This window comes from Colletotrichum abscissum (genome assembly GCF_030869225.1).
Source record: "Colletotrichum abscissum strain IMI 504890 chromosome Unknown Scaffold_8.1, whole genome shotgun sequence".
NCBI classification, from domain to species: domain Eukaryota; kingdom Fungi; phylum Ascomycota; class Sordariomycetes; order Glomerellales; family Glomerellaceae; genus Colletotrichum; species Colletotrichum abscissum.
This window is the reverse complement of record NW_026850525.1, coordinates 497,933-515,962: the sequence shown is the minus strand read 5'-3', so window position 1 is coordinate 515,962 and position 18,030 is coordinate 497,933. Positions and strand designations below refer to the sequence as shown.

Genomic DNA, 18,030 nt, shown 5'->3' with positions numbered 1-18,030 from the left:
CGCGAGATAGACTGAACCTCCGACAAGATGTCGTGGAAGTGAGGATGATGCGAGAAGAAGAAGAAGAAGTACGTTGACGAAACGAAGGTGGCTTCCAGAACAAAACCACGCGATCGCTCAAGACGTGGGGAAGGAGGGGGGAGGTGCGATCCAGTCTCGCGATTGCCTTTTGTACCCTCCACTTTCACGGGCAATCCTAGGTCCCCTCCCCCATTCCTGCCGGGCTCTCCCCCTCCACTGCTCTGATGCGGGTGACATCCGCTCCTGTGCTGGATGCGCTGTGAGAGGGTGGTGGGGTCTCAGCGCTAAGGCACCCGGTGCAGAAGCCGTACAGGGCCCGCGCTCGCCTGCAGCAACCTCAGCAAGGGCGATGCGGGGCACCTTACACCTCACCTGTAGGCGTCTTCCAGTTTCACCGAGGTACGCCTACCTTTTTGGACGACGTGCCAACCACATTAGATGTTTTGACATTCACTTCTGATCCTCATGATGTTCTGACTTCATGCACAGAGTCCCCGAACTCGCCGTGGATATCCACCGGCCACGTCGGCGAATCGAGGGAGATGAAAAACGTGGCATCCTCTCAGGTGCGCGTTCAGGCAACGTGTTGTTGCAACGACGTGTAAGACAAGATTTTGGCTTCGCAAGGCGATCGGGAAAATTCAGCAATGTCATGCCACGAAGAGGACCGCTTGGGGGACAAACATAAATCTTGATTGGCTGACAGCCAGACTGACACAGCTGAAAAAAGGTAACTCAACGGTGAGGAGCTGGGATGGTGGCGTAAACATTGGATGTTGCACAAGTCATGACTGGAGTAGTATTCAGAAACTTCATGATAGCCCGTTGGGCCTGGAATCTAATGCCCATAGCCACTATGATATACTGAAAAGGCCCGTCTTCTGGCGGGCATGTATGGTCGCAATCCTATACTGTAAGCGCTGCACCCTCTGCGGTGCGGGTATCAAGCCAAATATCATCATTTCCAGCCCACGGCTGAACCCCATCATAAGATCCTCGACGAACGTAATCAAAAGAAGCCTCATCTCGAGGCTAATCGCGGCTCGTCAAGAATCTTTAAACCTCCCGTATCATCATATCCCACGCGCTCTTCATCCACAGCCCTTCGCATCTCATCTCGAAGAACTGTCTTCTCGCCCGTGACAGGATTCCATTCCCATCCTTCACGCATCCACATCCATCGGAGACACGCCCGAAGCTCCTTGTCATCGGGTCGCACTCTCATCCACTCGGGTTGGAAATTGGGCGCTACGCCTTTGCCGTTCCAGTCGTCGGCCCGTCCCAAAAGCTCATCCCGACAGAAAATTCGCCAGCTGTCCAAGGCGTATTTGCCTTGCGTGAAATGACCCATTTCCCAGGCATCGTCGGCATCTTCCGTCGTAGGAAGCTCAGTCAAGCATTGCTCAGAATCGCTGTCGGGTCGAAGTGCGCTCGCCTCAATATCTCTCTTGTCGTAATTCTTCACTCTGTAAACAATCCCCCTTGTCGGGGGAGTTTCGAGCCAAACTCGAGCATACCTCTGTATCGCTGCTGTTCGCACAACTGAAAGCCCCAGATGGCGAATCATGCTCATGATGGTCGGTGTCGCCTCTGGATCCGCCAAGGCCTCGGGTGTTGGGAAGCGTTCCTTGACCTTGTAAAACGTTGGGATGGCCAGCGTCCCAGCTGTTTTGACAAGGAAGGTCACTACCACAAGCAGCCAAAACGGCTCGTGAGCAAACTCTTCTTGAATGAGACCAAACTTTGGTGCCGTCAGTCGCGGAAAGGGGACCGTCGATACAAGACCAGCGCCGCGTTTCGACTTAGGAGACTGTTTGGCTGGTGATGGCAGATTGAAGAAGGGAGATGTGACGGCCGTCTTCCGCCTCGGCGATGGGCCGGAAAGACCTAATTCTCCGACTTGATCCGGCTCAAGTCCTCGGGGGACAATAATTCGGACGAGTTCATCGGAGACGGACTGCTGGGCGGGGATGGCCAGGATGGTGCCTCTGCCCGAAGATCCCTGGCTGTCTGCGGGCCGCTGGCTTTTAAATCGCCGGCATCGTCGCCATTCGCTCCGCTAGCCGCACAAGCGGCGTTCTGGGCCTCGCTGATCGATTCCTTCGGAGAATTCCCGGTGGTGTCATTCGGGGCCTCATTCTCAAGAGACTGTTTGCGAGGCGTGATATTAGGTGTGGCAATTCCGTTACGGAGGACTGACGGTGTGTAGGCTCGAGCTTCGTCGGAAGCGAGCGGTGATGGAGATGAAGATGAAGATGGCTGTTCTGGCTGGATGCGTGGCGATTGTTCGGCCGCGGGTGGCGCGAAATAGTGGGATGTGGATGATTTGGATGCGACTTTGCGTCGCTTGACTCGTTGGCTGTTGGGTCGGGCATCCTCATCTTCGATCTCCTCCTCATCGTCCCGTCCGCGCCTGGAGACGCCCTCTCGCTTGATCACTCGCTCTCGTTTGATGACAGCAGGTTGGGGAGCAGCAACGGTGCCTGATCGATGAACCCGCAGAAGCGTGGCTAATTTTTTGATGGACTGGTCAGTCGCTGCCCAACCCTGACGCAGCTTGTCGGCGGCTAGCGTGGCTTCTTTCACCCGCGGGACGAAGGCTAGGAGATCTTGTGCATCGAGAGGGGATCTAGCCGGGCTCTGCTCCTTCAATGAGGCCGCACTCTCGAGCATCAGGTTCCAATCCTCGTATCCGCTGAACAGACCGACGTCGTAGATGGCCAGCTTCTCGTCCCAGGGGGTGCCGGGTGCAGCAAGGACATCAAGCAAGAATGGCTTGTCGATTTCGGGAACGTCGAATCCGACGAAGACGTCGTCTGCTAGTGCATGCGCCATTGCTGATGATGTGGATGGACTGACGCAGACGAATGAACCGGATATTGTGATGTGAGGTTTGTGTGTAGGTGTGAAAGTTTGGGTGAGTGGGCGAGTGGTGTGAGTGATAGATCGAGTGATGGAGTGAGAAGAAATGGGGTTTTTTCGAGGTTGCGAGATGTATTTTGGGAAGGAAGTGAATTGTTCCGGAGAAAGGTCTGAGATAGAGGGCAGTGGACTAAAGTTGAGGAAGAAGCACCTGAGGTTGACTTGAGAGTCCGGGGGCCGACGTCAATGGTGATCTAAAGGGGTTGATTTTCTTCAGTTGCCTTTGAAGTGAGGCCTAGGGACCGTTGAGGACGCCATTTTGTGTGTGCTGCGGGTGGTCAATAGCATTCAACTGCAGCGTCAAAGGACAAAACAATTGATTGCGGCAGGTGCAGGGGAAGAAACACGGCAAGGCAGGTGCGAAGGAGGGGTGCCTATTCCGTCTGTCGTTAAGGAATACCTTTGCAACAGCAACGGCGCTGATGAGGTGAAGTCGGGTCTGTTTTCAGGAGAGCGTTTCTACAACGCAGAACAAAAACCTGCTGGAGGTGTGGTTGTTTAGCCTCATGCGGATCCCCTGGCGTGCCAGGTCCCCTTTTTTTTCCTTTCAGCGTCATAGCCTGGCACCCGGGAGGCTTGGTTGGCTTTGACGCTGAGTCTACTCCGTACCTCAGGTAGGAAAATAGAAACACCAACCGGCCGCTGGCTGAAGGCGAATGGATTGAAACAATTGGGCTGCCGATGAAAGAAAGGGGAGCTCATAAAACGGCGGCATCCGCGTGAAAGCCATGGACTTGAATGCTTGATGACGGTCTTATTGTCTGGATTTATCCAGATCGCTGACCAACAACACCCGACCTCATATACATAGAGTGACATACTACCTTACCTTACCTTAGGTACCTTATCTTAGGTACTATGTGGTAGGTACCTGGGTGCCGTGGTGCTGGGCATAACATGAAGGGGAGTGTTCGTGGCCTGTCATTGCCGCAGAGGGCCTTGGTGATAAACCAGGTCGGCCCAGCTTATTGGAGATCGCCCACCACAATCAGGCACGGATACATGGCTCAGCCAAGACGCCTAGCAATGCTAGCAGCAATTGTCCAAGTTCCAAGTCCCCCTTCTCGAACAGTTGGTTGTCCACAGGGGTGCCTCACCCAGAGCCTCCTCGCTTTCCCCAGATTTTGCGATAGCAGAGATAACCTGGTTGGCAGGCTGTTATCGCATTGATCAAGTTACGCAATCTGGGACCCAGTCTTGTGACTTGTACAAAGGTCCACTCATCGACCTTTTTTGCTGGAGTGACTGGTTTACTTGGAATGGGCGACGGCGATCCTCAGGAACCAGTGCATGGGAATCGTCTGCTCGAGCGTGTTCCATGGTGAGCGTAAATATTCGCATTGATTACAGTAAGTGTATGGCGTGCTCAAGCTCCGGTAGCTTTTCCAAACGGTGCCCAGCGGTGCGGTGTCAAGGTGTCTCCTCGGAGTGGTAGTGGTAGGTACTGGTACCCAAGGTGTTGCTTTGGACGAATCCAACGTCCGTCTCTAAGGTATTTTGACTTCCTGTAAGTTCTCGGGGAATGCAGAGGTGCCTCAAACTGGGCAAGTCCAGTCGAGGCCGGCAACCATTCCCGCTGGAAACGTCAAGACGTTAGCATGCGGCACCTACACCACCAAGCTTGCCAGCATACCAGCAAATGGCATTCCAATCTTTTGAGGTGCCTGGCCACCATCAGCGGAGACATTATCGAGATGGCAAAAGTGCGCGAGTTTTCCTCCAGATTTACTCAATTACCCTAGTGACATCGAGGGTGGCAGTGACATGAGCCAGCCAAAGTCTATCCGGCGAGTGTTGTTTTAGTGAGCGGAGACCGAGATAGGCGTTCGGTGCCCCGGGTGCGCCTTTCGTCTTTCGCACTCTGCGTGTCTGCTCGCCGGGTGCCACGTCTGCGGAAAGCCGAAGCGGGTACGTACCCAGTACCTACGGTGTGCAGTGTGCCGTTCCCCAGCGCAACCTATCTGCGTGCAGGTGTGGCCTGCCGTGCCTGCTGCACTGTCCCAGTACAAAGTGTCTTGGTGCGTCCACTCCTTCCATGACGGGGAACGCATGATGAGTGGTCCACCGCGTGACGGTCTGTGGGGCCAATCATGTCACGTGGACGCATTCGCCCAATCCTTGCCTCCCGCCAGCCGGTCGCCTCATTTACTGCCTACTCCCCATTTTCGCTGTTCCTAAGAACTTCCAGATCCTATCCCAACATCCGTCCATCCCTCATCACACACCCCCCCAGCGCGTCCTTGTCCTTTTCACGAGCGTTCACCAACCCGAATCGAACACTCTCAGCGTCATCCGAGCATCGAGAGATGAGTAGTCGCGGCGGTAAATTAGCCCCAGAAGTCAACCGGTAAGTCCGATTTCTTCCAGTCGCGAATCTGCCTACTTGCTAGGCTGGTATATCTTTGCATCTTTTCCCTGCCTTGGCCGCACACGACTTCCGGCCGCCGGCCAAGGTCACCCCACGGCCCATGCCGACCACCTCCGTCCGGCCTCGCCTACTACCTACCTCGATCCTACTATTCCGTGCTCCGTTCGATTGATATCTACCTACCCTGGTCGGCGTGCTACTTGATGGGAGAGACATGGCTGACTGGTTGTCGTACAGAGCTCTGTTCGTGAAGAACTTGAGGTAAGCCTTACCAATCCTTCGACAATGACCCACGCGACGGCCAGCATCAATGACTGACACCGACATAGCTACAACGTAACTCCAGAGGAGTTGTTCGACCTGTTCGGAAAATTCGGCCCAATTCGGTACGCACCTCCCGTCGATGACAAACACCGCCTTCCTCGACATCATTACTGACCCCTACTACAGACAGGTCCGTCAGGGCATTGCAAGCGGCACCAAGGGTACCGCCTTCGTTGTCTATGAAGACGTAATGGATGCGAAGCAAGCTTGCGACAAGCTAAACGGCTTCAACTTCCAGAACCGATACCTCATCGGTATGTCTTTGTCGATCATCTTCAACAATTGTGGATCCATACTAACTCGGTGACTAGTTCTGTATCACCAGCCAGAGAAGATGCTCAAGTCAAAAGAGGACCTCGAGGCTCGCCAGGCTCGTTTAGCGCAGCTCAAGACACAGCACGGTATCGATTGACAATCCGACGGGTCTGCGGCACGCCTCCAGACACCTACCTCGTCTGCAGGCCCGTCTATTTCTTCATCTAAACGAACCACTTCTCCGGATCAGAAGACGATCCTCAGAAAGGGCAAGCCGACCATCACCGGGCGCGCACCCAGAACCGGTGTACGATTCGCCGACGGAGTGCTCCCCAACTCGCTCCGGGCCCAGACTTGCGCTTGAGGTGGTGGGTCGTTGTAAAACATGACCCGCCAAAAATTTCAAGCCTTGTTCTGGTCGGGGGTTCTTACGGTGCAGAGACGCGCAACTTTTCTTGTTCGCTGGTTTTGGCTTGGCAAACGCCCGAAAACTCACTCAACCTCTCCTGGAGAGTATCACGACCTGATATGAATCTTGTGCGATGGCAGGGGCGATTAGGGGACAGGAAACCGGATTGAGCCGTCCGTGGACGAAGTCAGTCAAACAACTCGACGGTCCTTGGCGGTGTTGTTTTATATCATTTTTTCTTTCCTTTTTGCTGATTTGGGAAACGGAGGGGGGCGTATCACCTTTGCTTGTGGATCACCATCCTTCGACACTCTTCACACTACAAGTTGCTATCAGAGAATGCATGACAACCGAGGCGCCGGCCTCGTGTTCCTCCTCCCCTTGTGTCCTGGCACCAATGGACTACACGAGCTGACTTTCGCTGATGTCGTAGTCAATATCTAGGGTCCTATGTGCGTATGCTTTCTAACGTTGTGACCACCCATTCCATGAGTTGCCCAGCCTCACTGCCGGACATGTCATCATTGGCTGTCAGACACGTTTCAACCACCTGCTTGTACAGCTTTCCGGTCTTGCTACCCAATCCTGGAACCAAGACTGGCAAAATGACCCTATCCCTCCACTTCTCCGCCGAGTAATGCGGCTTGTAGTATGTTTGCAGCACCTTCCACAGCCCAATCTCCAACAGCACTAGGCCCAGGCTGTACACATCATAGCTCTTGCAGTACTGTTTCCTCCCGAGGCCAGTGCCCAGCGAACGCGGATCTCTGTGGAGGTCGAGGATGCTAGGGTTCCGCGGATTGACGCTCATCTCGGCGTCAAAGTCTGGGCGTGAGGCATCGAAACCGGCAAGGTACGGTGATCCGATATCTGGAACGACGGCGGCGGAGACGGTGGTGGCGCGGGTCGCTGCGAGGGAGGCGGCGGAGGGGAAGAAGAGGATGTTTGCGCTGCAGAGGGACTTGTGGAGCCAGTCTAGGGAGTGGAGGGACCAGAGGGCGCAGGCGAGGGTTGATGCGAGGGTTATGCGGTCGTCTAGGTCTGGAGTTTTGAGGTCTGTGGAGGAGATTAGGGTGTGGAGGGTTGAGTGGGATGTTGCTGGTTGTGGCTGTGGTGATTCTGCTGCTGCTGCTGCTGCTGCTCCGGTGTCGGTGGTGGCCTTGGTCTTGGGTTTGGTCTTTGTGGGCAGGGAGTCCGAAGGTAAAGATGGTTGAGCGAGCATGGGACAGCGGTAGACGAGGCCGTAGCGGGCGTTGTTCGTGTCGTCGGTGTAGCCTACGCAGTCTATCGTGTGTAGGTCCGGGTGGTTGGAGGAGGCCGAGTGCATCATGCGGGCGAGGTCGTCGAGGCGGCGGAGGTGGAGGAAGCGCTCGTCGGGCGAGGAGGGGTCGTATTCGACCCATTCTACGAGGACTGGGCCGTGGGTTGTGTGTGTTGCGTGGGTGCGGGTTGTGTTTGTTGTTGCTGTTAGGGAGAGGAGGTTCAGGGAGGATGAGGAGGGTGATGAGGCTTGTTTTGCGGTGGAGGAGTTGCGGCGTTTGGTACCGGCTCCGGGGGTGGGGGATGTTGGTAACGGCGGCGAGAGCAACGGCGTCGTCGTTGGCGGGGACGAGCTGAGATCGAGGTCCGTACGGGGGATGCGGAAGGCGAAGGTCGGGCGGAAGGAGGCCTGGGGTTCGGCGTCGAGGTTGATGCGTAGCTTTTTGAGGTTGGCGGAGGCGGTGAGCTGCGGGTAGGAGTCTGCGGAGGAGGACTCGAGGAGGGCGAGCTGGGCTACGTCGCGGCGGGCCGAGTCGAGGAGGGAGTGGCGCCAGGAGCGGTGGAGGGAGGGGAGGAGGCGGGGCGGGAAGAGTTGTTCTAGGCCGTCGTTGAAGTCTGGTGTTTTGGGTGTTAGTTGGGAATGAGTGTGGTGTGGACAGTGTAGATAGTAGGAGCTCACATTTCAAGTCCGTCAGTAGGTTTGTGAACTTCTCCTTGTCTTTCGTCACACACTGATTAGCGACCTGGAAACATGCACACAACAAGACATTAATAGAGATAAACATACCAGCAATAACCCACTTCGCCCTCCTCGAAATCTCCCTCCTCCAATCCCTCTTCTTCCCCTCCCCTCCCTTCTCACCATCACCATTACTCGTCCCGATCTTCCCCCGCTCACTACCATGCTCCACAAACCCATACCTCTCCCTCAACCTCCCAAAGTCCGTAACGGTAGCGTGCAACTCCCTCATGATCCCCTCCGCCAACCCCGCCATCCGCGGATCGCCCGCCTCGCGACTGAACCCGTTCAGGTGCGCCTCCAGCCGGCCCTCGGCGACGCCCCACCCGCGGCCCCAGACGACGAGGCGCATCTCCTCGATGCGCACTTTGCACAGCAGCCGCTGCGAGTCGGCGTCGAGGTTGGCGGCCGCGGAGAAGTAGCCGTAGGCCTTGACGCAGCCGTCAAAGAGCTGGCCTAGGAAACCTACCACGCCTATTGCTGTGCCTATTGCCTCGGCCATGTTTGCGAGGGAACAGGAAGTTGTTGGAGATTTTCCTCGGGTTTTCCCCCCGTCAGATATTGGGTAATAGTTCTCTGCTTTTTTTCTGGGTGGAGGGGTTGGTTTGTGTCTTTTTTTTTCTTTTGGTGCTAGGTGATCTTGCCTGAGTTTTCGAATGTTAAAGAAAGGACTTAGGGTGTCGTCTCTGAGGTAGGTTATTTCCGAATTCCTGCATACGATTGTTGAAGTCGAAATCGTCGTATTACGTTGAGAATGGGCCAACGATCTCTCAACGTGGGAACACGGAGAGGAGGGGTCAGAGTGAGGTTACACCGCTTTCTACGACGACGGTACGGTATCGAGGTATCCCACGGCGTGGTCCAATCTGGAGCTGAAATGAGCAAAATCCAAGGCAAACCGAGTGAGTCCTAAATTTCAGCTGGACCCATCCAAACCGAGGCTTGACAAACAAAGATTTGGATGGTCATGAAAAACAAATGAGGATAGTTGAAAAGGAACAAGGTAAGCAACGGGAACATATGAAGCCAGTCCCTCGACATCCTGCATACGGGTTCCTAGAGGGGTCGTTGAAGACCTGCATATGATCCACATCAAATCTCACCCAATCGCAAAGAGTCTACCCGAACGGTTGTGTTCCCCTCATTGTTGTAGCCACCCTTTGATGCAAGTCACTTCGACCGAGTAGCCAATTCCAGCCCCCTTCTTCGCCTTAGTGCCGGAGCTTGGCGGACGCCTTCGACCAGGATTAGGGGTCAACAGTCCACAAGTTCTCAAGCTCCAGCTGGTAGACTATTTGACAGACCTTCAGCAAGACATTGAGCAGTAGACACGAGGTGAAAGCGGATGCAGAGACTTGTATGAACTGGAATATATCTTCTCCATTTCCTAAGCGCGCTGCTGAAACTGTCCTTTTCCCACTATTGAATCCTTTCTGTGTCTACCCATCATATATGCGGCGATGGGATCCCGTTGACCCAACGCCCAAAAAAATGCAACTGCAGTGCGGGAACAAGGTTGCAAGCCTTTTGAATGCCGTTCGTAATGCCAAGAAAGCGACTAGATGATATTGGTCGTCTTCTGTCTTTCTTTTCCCCAAAGGTATGAGATCAGCCCTTCCGAAACTGGGCTTTTGTGTTTTTCCTCCTCAGGAGTTCTTCTCCTAGTAGACCTTCTTCTTCTCGTCGATGGAGAACTGTCCAGGTCCAGCGTTGACGAGCAGCAGAAGACCGCCGACAATAGAGAGGATCTGGAAGAAATCGTACTTGGCGAAATCCTTGTGGGGGTGGTGCTCGTGGAGCTACAAATCATTAGCATACACACGTAGGGCATTGGAAGTTGGCGTTTGGAAAAGCTTACAGTCCAGAAGTTGTTCACAAGGATGTTGAAAATGCTGAGAATCAGGACCAGGAGAGTGGCGCTGAACTTAGCCTTGAAACCGACGACAACCATGACGCAGGCAACGAAGCCAACCAGGGAGGTGATGATGCGCCAGACGGACCAGGAGCCGCTGAAGACGAAGCCGACGAAAAGGAAGATGAGCAGGACACGGCCAGCAAGCTGGAAGTACATCTTGCGGTCCTTCTCGTCAAGCTGGGGCAAACCAGCAAAAGCCTTGGTCTTGCGAACCCACGAATCGGAGAGGACCATGAGAAGACCACCAATAACTGACAGGTTGCGAAGGAAGAAGTTAAGGTCGAAGATCAGGCCGTATCCCAGAGCCTGCGTGACGACGACGCCCATAAGGCCGGCGACCGCGTAGTCGGAGTACTTGCGGATAATGACGAGAGTGGAGCATGCGACCATGGCGAGAACGTTAACGATGAGGAACAGGTGGGTGATGCCCGAGGGAACTGTACAAGGTTAGCATATCCAATTATTGGCGCAGATATTGTTAGCATTGCAGACATACTGTGGCGGTAATCGTGAAGGTACAGGAGCTGGTCGCTCCATTGCGTAATGATTCTAAGAGCATCTTCGAGGAAGGTGACGACGATCAGGAAGCGACCAATGGCGGGCAGGTAACTGTCGAGCAAGGTTAGCCAACATGGCTCACGCGATGGCGAGCGATCCGACAGCTCCCTGTCAAGATGCCGAGGTTCCAACTCACGGCTTGATTGGCTCGCTGAGAGTGTCCAACATGTCTTCAATCTTGCTTGTCTGTTGACGGATCATATCCAAGGGGCTGGACTCGGAGCTGTCACCACTGGGACCGCCGAAAGAGGCGGAGGGGCCACCGGCACCCAAGCCGTAGGAAGGGCCTCTCTGTTGAGCCATCGTGGGGAGCGGGAGATCGACGGAGGGAGTGAGGTCGTGGGAGAGGTAGACGTGGCTGTTGCACAAAAAGGTACAGACAGACCAGCTGTTCGATCTGGCGACTTTATTTCTTTCGAGTCGTCGTTGTGGTCGTTGAAAATGACGGAGTTTGCTGGTGGAGAGACGAGGGTCTAAACCGTGAGGCGAAAAAAAAGAGAGGGTTGACCGCAGTTGAGATCCGAGGGCTGGCCTTGACCTTGACGTTTCGGCAAAGGTAATTGGGGGTGGGAGGGTTTGCGACGAAGGAGAAGGACAGAGAGGTAGAGGAAAGGATTGACAAAGGTAGACCGTTGGCGCTCTTGGGAGAAGAGTTGTCGTGGCAGAGCCGTAAGCTGTGGAGGGTCTTTGGTTTGGTGTGTCGAAAAAGAAGGGGAGCGACTTTTGAGTGTCGAAGGGAACGAAATGGAGAAACCGGAGGGCAAGCTGGCCTGAATGGCGTGGATGACTTCAGATTTGGTACAATGTGTCCTTTCGAGCCTCCCGCGATGGCTGCTCAGTGCTCAGAGGTTCGAGGTACCCACTTTTTAGACCAGAGCACCCAGAACGGGTAGGTCGCTGGGATGTACCTGCACCTCATTTCGGTACATGGATATTTGCCGTGCTCGCCCGCTCCCGGGCAGGTACTCAAGAGGGGAAGAAGTACCGGTCACACACATCTCACACACAATTGAGAGCCTCCGTCTCCAGCGGCACCAGCAGTAACCTCCACTATATTTGCACCTTATTAACAGCCACCTCACCTTCAAGCTTCAATGTGCCCGCCCACGAGTTTACGGTTCGAGGTACGTATCCGCAGGCGGTGGACTGCAACCATCCGTTTGAGCCACTGAGGCCTTGCCGCTTGCCCGTTCTAAACTACTGCGTGTGGGCGGTTGGCCCCTGCGCGGCTTTGTCCCTGAATTCGGCACGAACGCCTAATTCTTTTTTTCCCTCTTTTCTCTGAGTACCTGGGTAGCTCCAGCTTCAACCCGCTTTTAGCCTCCGTGTGTTTTACATTGGTTGCGAGCGTGGATTCCGTTCATGGTGAATACGAACCCTCAACTTCCTGCAAAGAGTGAGTGGTGGCTTCATATCTTGATACTGCACGAGACACAATACAGACCGAAGAGCTCTCAGGCAAGGGACTTGAAGGTGGTGAGTTGTCAACTTTTACCTTGCTTGAAGCTCTGAGCTTCCATCACCTGATTGGCAGGCCATCCCTTGCCTCACTTGCGACCTTCCTTTACTGGTTGGTGGCTTCTCGCGGAAAGCTGTTATCAACGATCACAGCTTAGAGCCTTAGGTGCATGTTCTCACCAATTGCCCTCTTCATCTCCATGCCAGTGTCCGTATACTTGTTAATATTCGAACTACAATCGAGCCGGAGGTTCGTCGGATCTTTCGGTTAGAAGAGGGCGCGCATCTTAATGGCATAGTGAGGCGAGTCAGTCAAGCATGAATCTTAAACCACGCCCGGGCTTCGTTTCTCAGCAGAACACATGACCTGGCCAGTTTGCAATTGAGAAATGATGGGCAGAAGATACTGCGAGGTATTTACACGCGGAATGAGATGTTCTGAGAACAAGGCGGACTGAAAGGCACGGGGAACCATCCAAACAGCTCACCCACTTCTGATGGGTGAGTGCCATTCGCACAAAGCCTGCCGAAACTGAACGAAACTGCAAGTCATGAGAACCTCCATCAAAACTCAACCTCCCTCATTCACCGCCGGCTTCCTTCCCCATACAGAATACCTAATTTCAGTCAGCGAATCCCCTCGGAGCTTCAGAGCCGTCAAACTCACACTGAAAAGTACGCGTGAATATTTCGATCGTTGATGTCCTTCCGCACATCGACGAGAAAAACGAGGACCGCCTCTCTCGACCACCCGTGGATCCGCGTGAAGGGCGCCATGATGAAGCCCTCCATACCTGCAGTCAAGTTCTCGTTCTGCCAGACGCCGAGCTCCTTGTACTTGTGATGCCGCGGCCAGGAGTTGGTCGGCCACTTGTACCTCTCTAGGACGACGTCGCAGAACCCGATCTCGACCATCATGTCTTTGAGTTCCGGTATGTCCTGATACGGACGACCCAGCTTCCCCATGGCTTCACCTAGGAGTCTCAGGGACTTGGTGAAGGCGAGATCGTCGGTGAGGGTTCCGTCGTCCGAGGTTGGGATTAGGTCCATCTCGTTCAGCTCGAGGTAGCCGCCGGGTGCGAGGTTACTGAAGGCGTTAGTTGACTGGTCTGATCTCCTGACTATACGGACACTGTTCCGCTCACTCGTAACAGTTTTGCAGATATTTCTTCCAGTCTGCGAGACTGGATGTCATTAGACGACTATGAATATAGTCGAACGGCCTCGAAAACGTCCATGGTTCTTCGATATCGTCAATCTCGAACTTCACATTCGGGGGTACGCTGAGATGGTCAATTCATAATCACAGCTTCACCTAACGGCGTAGATCAGGGAACACTCACAACTCCGGTTGAGCAGCTGAAAGATCGATGCCCAGAACCTGGAATGCGTCAGTTGGTGTTTTGATCAAAGACTGTTTTGGGCTTACTTCAGCTTCCGGGTGTTCATCGCCAAACTCGATAGCCCACAATCCGGTTCCAGTACCGACGTCCAGAACTCGATTGACGGGAAAATCTGGGTCATTTGGCGGTGCGGTACCCAGGCGGTTGTCGAAGGTAAGGAGCCACAGGTTGTGCTGCAAGTCTACCTACGTGAGAAGCCGCTCTGGACGTTTCACAGCGATGAAGACTCACCCAGTCTGTCGTTCTCTCTCTCATCGTTAGGATAGCTATATTCTAGACGTCCGTCAGAAGCCTGTACACTGTAAGGTGTCTCGGTGGAGCAAAGCTCTTACTCCCATCTTTGTACCGATGATATGTCCTGCCGTTCTCCTTCCTATAGTCGAGAATAGAGGCGCTTACACTCGTCGTTGACGATGCGGTACCCTACATTATCGATCATCAGCATGTCTGCCAAATATTTGAGGCAGTGCCAAATCTTCGTACTCCGTAATCCGATGTGGCATCATCGGCAGCCTGCAGATTCTCATATCAGTATATCTACACTGCGAACAACAGGTTGGACTCATCACCTCCTCTGCAGCCAGTACCGCTTCATTCTCGGTATGGTCTTGAGGCGACTGAGGCTGAGCGGGACTCGATGACGCAGGGCTCCTTCTGGGCGAAGGCATGACAACGATTCTGTGAAGGTTTCAGGTTTGCTCTCCGCTCACTCAAGCAGTCTTCATGCCCAGGAATAAAGTTTGATTTATTTAGTAAAGACAGCCAAACCACAACAGAGAAACTCCGTAGCTTTCAAATACCCCTCTTTATTTTCACCTCAAGACTATTCGTATCAATGCGACAGCGAGAAGTCGGTGACCAACAACCCGTAAGCGACAGCGAATCCTTACCCCGGATGCCACTGTCGCAGTGCCCGACTCCATGACTCGAGACCCTGTCCTTGGACGGCCCTACCAATCCGCTCACTGGACGATACGAACCAAGTGGGTTTTCTTCAGACGGATCAGCGAGAATAGATAGATGTTGGTCCTAGATTTACGACCAACTGCCGGTTTACCTCACGTGTCTAAGGTATGCAGACACCAAGGAAGAGAAACTGCTACCGGATTGGCGGTCATTTCATAGGCCGAAGACCTTGCTTTACTTCACGAGAACCCTAGGGTAATGGATACTTTGTTTATTGTAGTAGATATTGATGAAAAAGACCATTTCACCGCCCGGTGTCGGAAGCCACGTCTCACGAAAACTCAAGCCCCGGAGCCGCTCCGCCCTCCGAACGGTATAGTGGATCTCAACCGACCCGGAGCGACGTCTTCCGGCATGCCCGAGTCTAGCCCTGAAGCTCATCAGGATGCACGACATTATCCTCGCGCCGCGCTCCACCGGCCTTGCCATGCGTGACACTCCACATGGGTCTGTAGCTGTGGAACTTGGACGGTTGAGTCGTGTCCTCCGGGTGGTGACCCTTGCCTGCGTGAACCACGACTTTGAGACCCGGGAGGTTCTCCGTCTGGACAACTTCTCCTGGCACCTGTCCCGCAATTTGGTTAGCAACGAGGCACGACCTTGGGCTTTTCGTGGGAGCGCAAGACTTACAGCAACAACAACCCATTTCAAGTGCTGCTCGAGATACTGCTGAACATGATTGGACTCGAGATTCCTTAGATCCGACCACAAGTCATCGCTGCTCACAGCGCGGAACAACAGCTCCAAGGTGATCGGAATCTGCGCCTTGGCCTTGACTCCCCTTTCCTGCTGACTCTGGCAGTTCTGGCAGTCCACCCCGTTCCTGTTGCCAGCAGTCCAGTAATTGGTTGAGAAGGTGTGGATGCTGCCAATGTGACTAGGCGACCCTCTGTATTTGGAAGGCTCGCTGGGAATATCTCCTTTGAGGAAGAAATGGACGGCATAGCTCTTTCCATTCAAGGCGAATCTTGAGGAATAGTAGTCAGCAAATGTCAAAAAGTAATGAGGGGCTGAATAGCATACCGGTCGTACTGGACGTTGATGAGGTAATCATTCGTCCGTCCTTCCAGATTAGGGTTCTTGTTGAGATGCTTTCGAAGACCGCCATACTTCTCGTTGATGGCTTTCTTCAAATCGTCAACGGGGACGTTGAGGTTGTCGTACGTATAGCCGTAGCTCGTGATGTCCTTCACGACGTTCGACGTAACGAGGGTGGCGTTTGTATCAGAATGGAAAGGGTGCAGAGGACCATCTGCTGTCTCATCTTTGGTTGGAGATCCTCCATCAAACCAATGTTCCGGGTTGAGCTTCTGGAAAATGGCCAGTTGCCGGTCAACGTTACAATGGTGCAGCCAGAAGATAGGATCGAATGCGGCAACCGTGAGTACAGACATGTGGCCCATACCTGGGCTAACGTCTGCTCCACCGGTCCAGACGTGAATACAGTTGTGGAGGAACTCGAGAGACGACCAGCCGGTAGCGGGAGGGGGGTTGAGATCATTGTTGGCGTATTCAGTAGTAGCAAAAGTGGCATAGTTTGCGAAGTACCCCGGTGTCAAAAGGCGATGGACCTGATCTTGGAGAGAACCCTTCATATCAGGATCCAATCTCGACCCCTCCACCTTGACCCATTGAGGTGTTTCGAGAGCATTAGCAACGGAGCTGTTGTTCTCGACGCCTAAAGCTTCCTTCGGTGTCGGAGTCTTTTTGTCGGTGATCCCATAACGGCTAGTGCCTGAGCACTCAGAGAACTACACAAAGTCAGCTCGATACTCCAAGGGTGGACTAAATTCTGAAAGGCATCGACTTACTGCATCATCGTTCAAAATTGCCCACTTGCCAAACGCCATGGAATTGCCCATGACAGGTGTAGTCCCCTTGAACTTACTGATGACAGAAGTTGAGAACTTGTACAAAGGGTTCGGTACCGACTGCAGAGCACCTCCTGGAGAAATAATATTGACGTTGGGCTGGGACACGATCTCGGGTACTCCACAGGACTGAATATACTCCTGAGGCGCGGCCCAGTCCCAGTAAGGCATGCGCCAACGCTGAGCCTCCAAGGCCCAGACTTCTCGCACGACCTTGTCCGCAATGGTCGGGAGAATCTGCTCTTGCATGATACCACTGAGCAACTGCTCGAAGAGAGCGAGGTAGGCTCGGTGCCAGGTAGGGAAGATGAGAGATCCATGGGGGCAGTAGAACTCTGGCGTGCCATTGATGGGTATCTTCTGATTCGGGTCGGGAGCTGGGTCGGTGTCCCAAGACTGAGCTGGAAGACCGTGAATTCCAGCTACCTGATAATAAGAGAGCTTATCGTCTGGGTCCATAGCCTGAAAGATGTTCATGGCCTGGATGAACAGTGACACCTTAATGGCGTTTTCAGTGTTGTTGCGCCAGGCCGTGATCTCCTCCCGCTGAGGAATTGGCCCGCCAGTTGGCACAGGGAGACCCTTGATGGGATACGTTCCGGATGCCATGATGGTTGAGATTCATCTGAGAGCTGTCTTGACGTCTTGATTCGAAGGCAAAATTTGAAGAAGAAGAATAAGATGTCGATGTTTGATGCTCAAGACGTATGATACCGGGTGAGAAAGGCGAATTTATAACCTCGCTCTGGACTCGAGTACTGTCGAGGATCAATGTTGCTCGTTACCCCTCACGATGTTGCATTCGTCATCTGAGATAGTCCTCTTTTGCTGAGGTACAATCATTGTCAACTCACCGCTCCCATGTGCTAGCAAAAGAGACATATCTCGCGGACTCGAACATATGGCATTGGCATTCTTTTGTGGTAAAGACGATAATGCAAGAAGAACGAGATCTTCAGAATAAGGTATCGAATGGCAGGTGACCGCCAGTCAAGTTTACGGCTGAAGTGACGAGGAAAAAGTTGGCCGGCTTTGGAACAGTCAAGAGTCCTAGAAGATGTGGCCTCGAATAGGCGTCGTGAAATGAGAAACGAGTGGCGGCCAGTGGCCATTCCTTGACCCTGCTCTCGGCTATTGAAACTCAGACTCTGACGAACACATACAGCTTTAACTCCTCAACCCTTTCCTCTTCCCTTGATGGCCATCTCTATTGTGGGTGAGCTATGTGTTCTGGCCGTGCAAAGGCGGACGGAGGGATTCGAGACTTGATTGAGCGTGGTTCAACACGATAACGTGACTTCCGTGCGCTTGTCCCAAAGTTGACCTGTGTATCAACAAACTAGAGGAGAGTTTACTCACACTTATCGGGAATTTCAACTGCCGGCCGTAAAGGTGAAGGGGAGGAGGGGTAAAGGGGAATGCAAGTCCCTTTCTGCCAGAGAAGTGAGACTCGTCTCACTTCAGCTCAGCCACTCGTGGAAGAAACGGGCGACGTTCAAGAAATAAGTTCATTCCAGCGTATGGAAGACCTGGGAACCAGCTATTCCTCCAGCTTGAAGCT

At 53.6% G+C, this 18,030-nt stretch overlaps 6 protein-coding genes across 6 annotated transcripts; 1 reads left to right on the top strand and 5 right to left on the bottom strand.

Annotated features, from left to right (window-relative positions):
• Nucleotides 1-1,042: 1,042 nt before the first annotated feature.
• Nucleotides 1,043-2,856, bottom strand: CABS01_04185 (methyl-CpG binding domain-containing protein 4; the record flags this gene model as incomplete). Its single annotated transcript, XM_060537556.1, has 2 exons — nucleotides 1,043-2,031; nucleotides 2,091-2,856. The coding sequence occupies 2 exons, from the start codon at nucleotides 2,854-2,856 to the stop codon at nucleotides 1,043-1,045; spliced, it is 1,755 nt and encodes a 584-aa protein (XP_060390401.1).
• Nucleotides 2,857-5,525: 2,669 nt separating this feature from the next.
• CABS01_04184 (RNA recognition domain-containing protein) lies at nucleotides 5,526-6,254 on the top strand (the record flags this gene model as incomplete). Its single annotated transcript, XM_060537555.1, has 5 exons — nucleotides 5,526-5,572; nucleotides 5,641-5,697; nucleotides 5,762-5,889; nucleotides 5,947-6,036; nucleotides 6,097-6,254. 5 exons carry the CDS (start codon nucleotides 5,526-5,528, stop codon nucleotides 6,252-6,254), a joined length of 480 nt encoding a protein of 159 aa, XP_060390400.1.
• Nucleotides 6,255-6,747: 493 nt separating this feature from the next.
• On the bottom strand, nucleotides 6,748-8,800 carry CABS01_04183 (uncharacterized protein; the record flags this gene model as incomplete). The annotated part of the gene is made up of 3 exons (XM_060537554.1): nucleotides 6,748-8,174; nucleotides 8,239-8,277; nucleotides 8,347-8,800. 3 exons carry the CDS (start codon nucleotides 8,798-8,800, stop codon nucleotides 6,748-6,750), a joined length of 1,920 nt encoding a protein of 639 aa, XP_060390399.1.
• A 1,159-nt stretch (nucleotides 8,801-9,959) lies between these two features.
• On the bottom strand, nucleotides 9,960-11,074 carry CABS01_04182 (SURF4 family protein; the record flags this gene model as incomplete). Its single annotated transcript, XM_060537553.1, has 4 exons — nucleotides 9,960-10,097; nucleotides 10,157-10,650; nucleotides 10,710-10,822; nucleotides 10,908-11,074. The coding sequence occupies 4 exons, from the start codon at nucleotides 11,072-11,074 to the stop codon at nucleotides 9,960-9,962; spliced, it is 912 nt and encodes a 303-aa protein (XP_060390398.1).
• A 1,726-nt stretch (nucleotides 11,075-12,800) lies between these two features.
• Nucleotides 12,801-14,300, bottom strand: CABS01_04181 (uncharacterized protein; the record flags this gene model as incomplete). Its single annotated transcript, XM_060537552.1, has 9 exons — nucleotides 12,801-12,846; nucleotides 12,897-13,316; nucleotides 13,375-13,512; nucleotides 13,573-13,610; nucleotides 13,659-13,813; nucleotides 13,864-13,905; nucleotides 13,965-14,055; nucleotides 14,116-14,145; nucleotides 14,202-14,300. The coding sequence occupies 9 exons, from the start codon at nucleotides 14,298-14,300 to the stop codon at nucleotides 12,801-12,803; spliced, it is 1,059 nt and encodes a 352-aa protein (XP_060390397.1).
• A 662-nt stretch (nucleotides 14,301-14,962) lies between these two features.
• CABS01_04180 (uncharacterized protein) lies at nucleotides 14,963-17,078 on the bottom strand (the record flags this gene model as incomplete). Its single annotated transcript, XM_060537551.1, has 4 exons — nucleotides 14,963-15,163; nucleotides 15,229-15,565; nucleotides 15,622-16,349; nucleotides 16,410-17,078. 4 exons carry the CDS (start codon nucleotides 17,076-17,078, stop codon nucleotides 14,963-14,965), a joined length of 1,935 nt encoding a protein of 644 aa, XP_060390396.1.
• Between the last annotated feature and the right edge of the window lie 952 nt (nucleotides 17,079-18,030).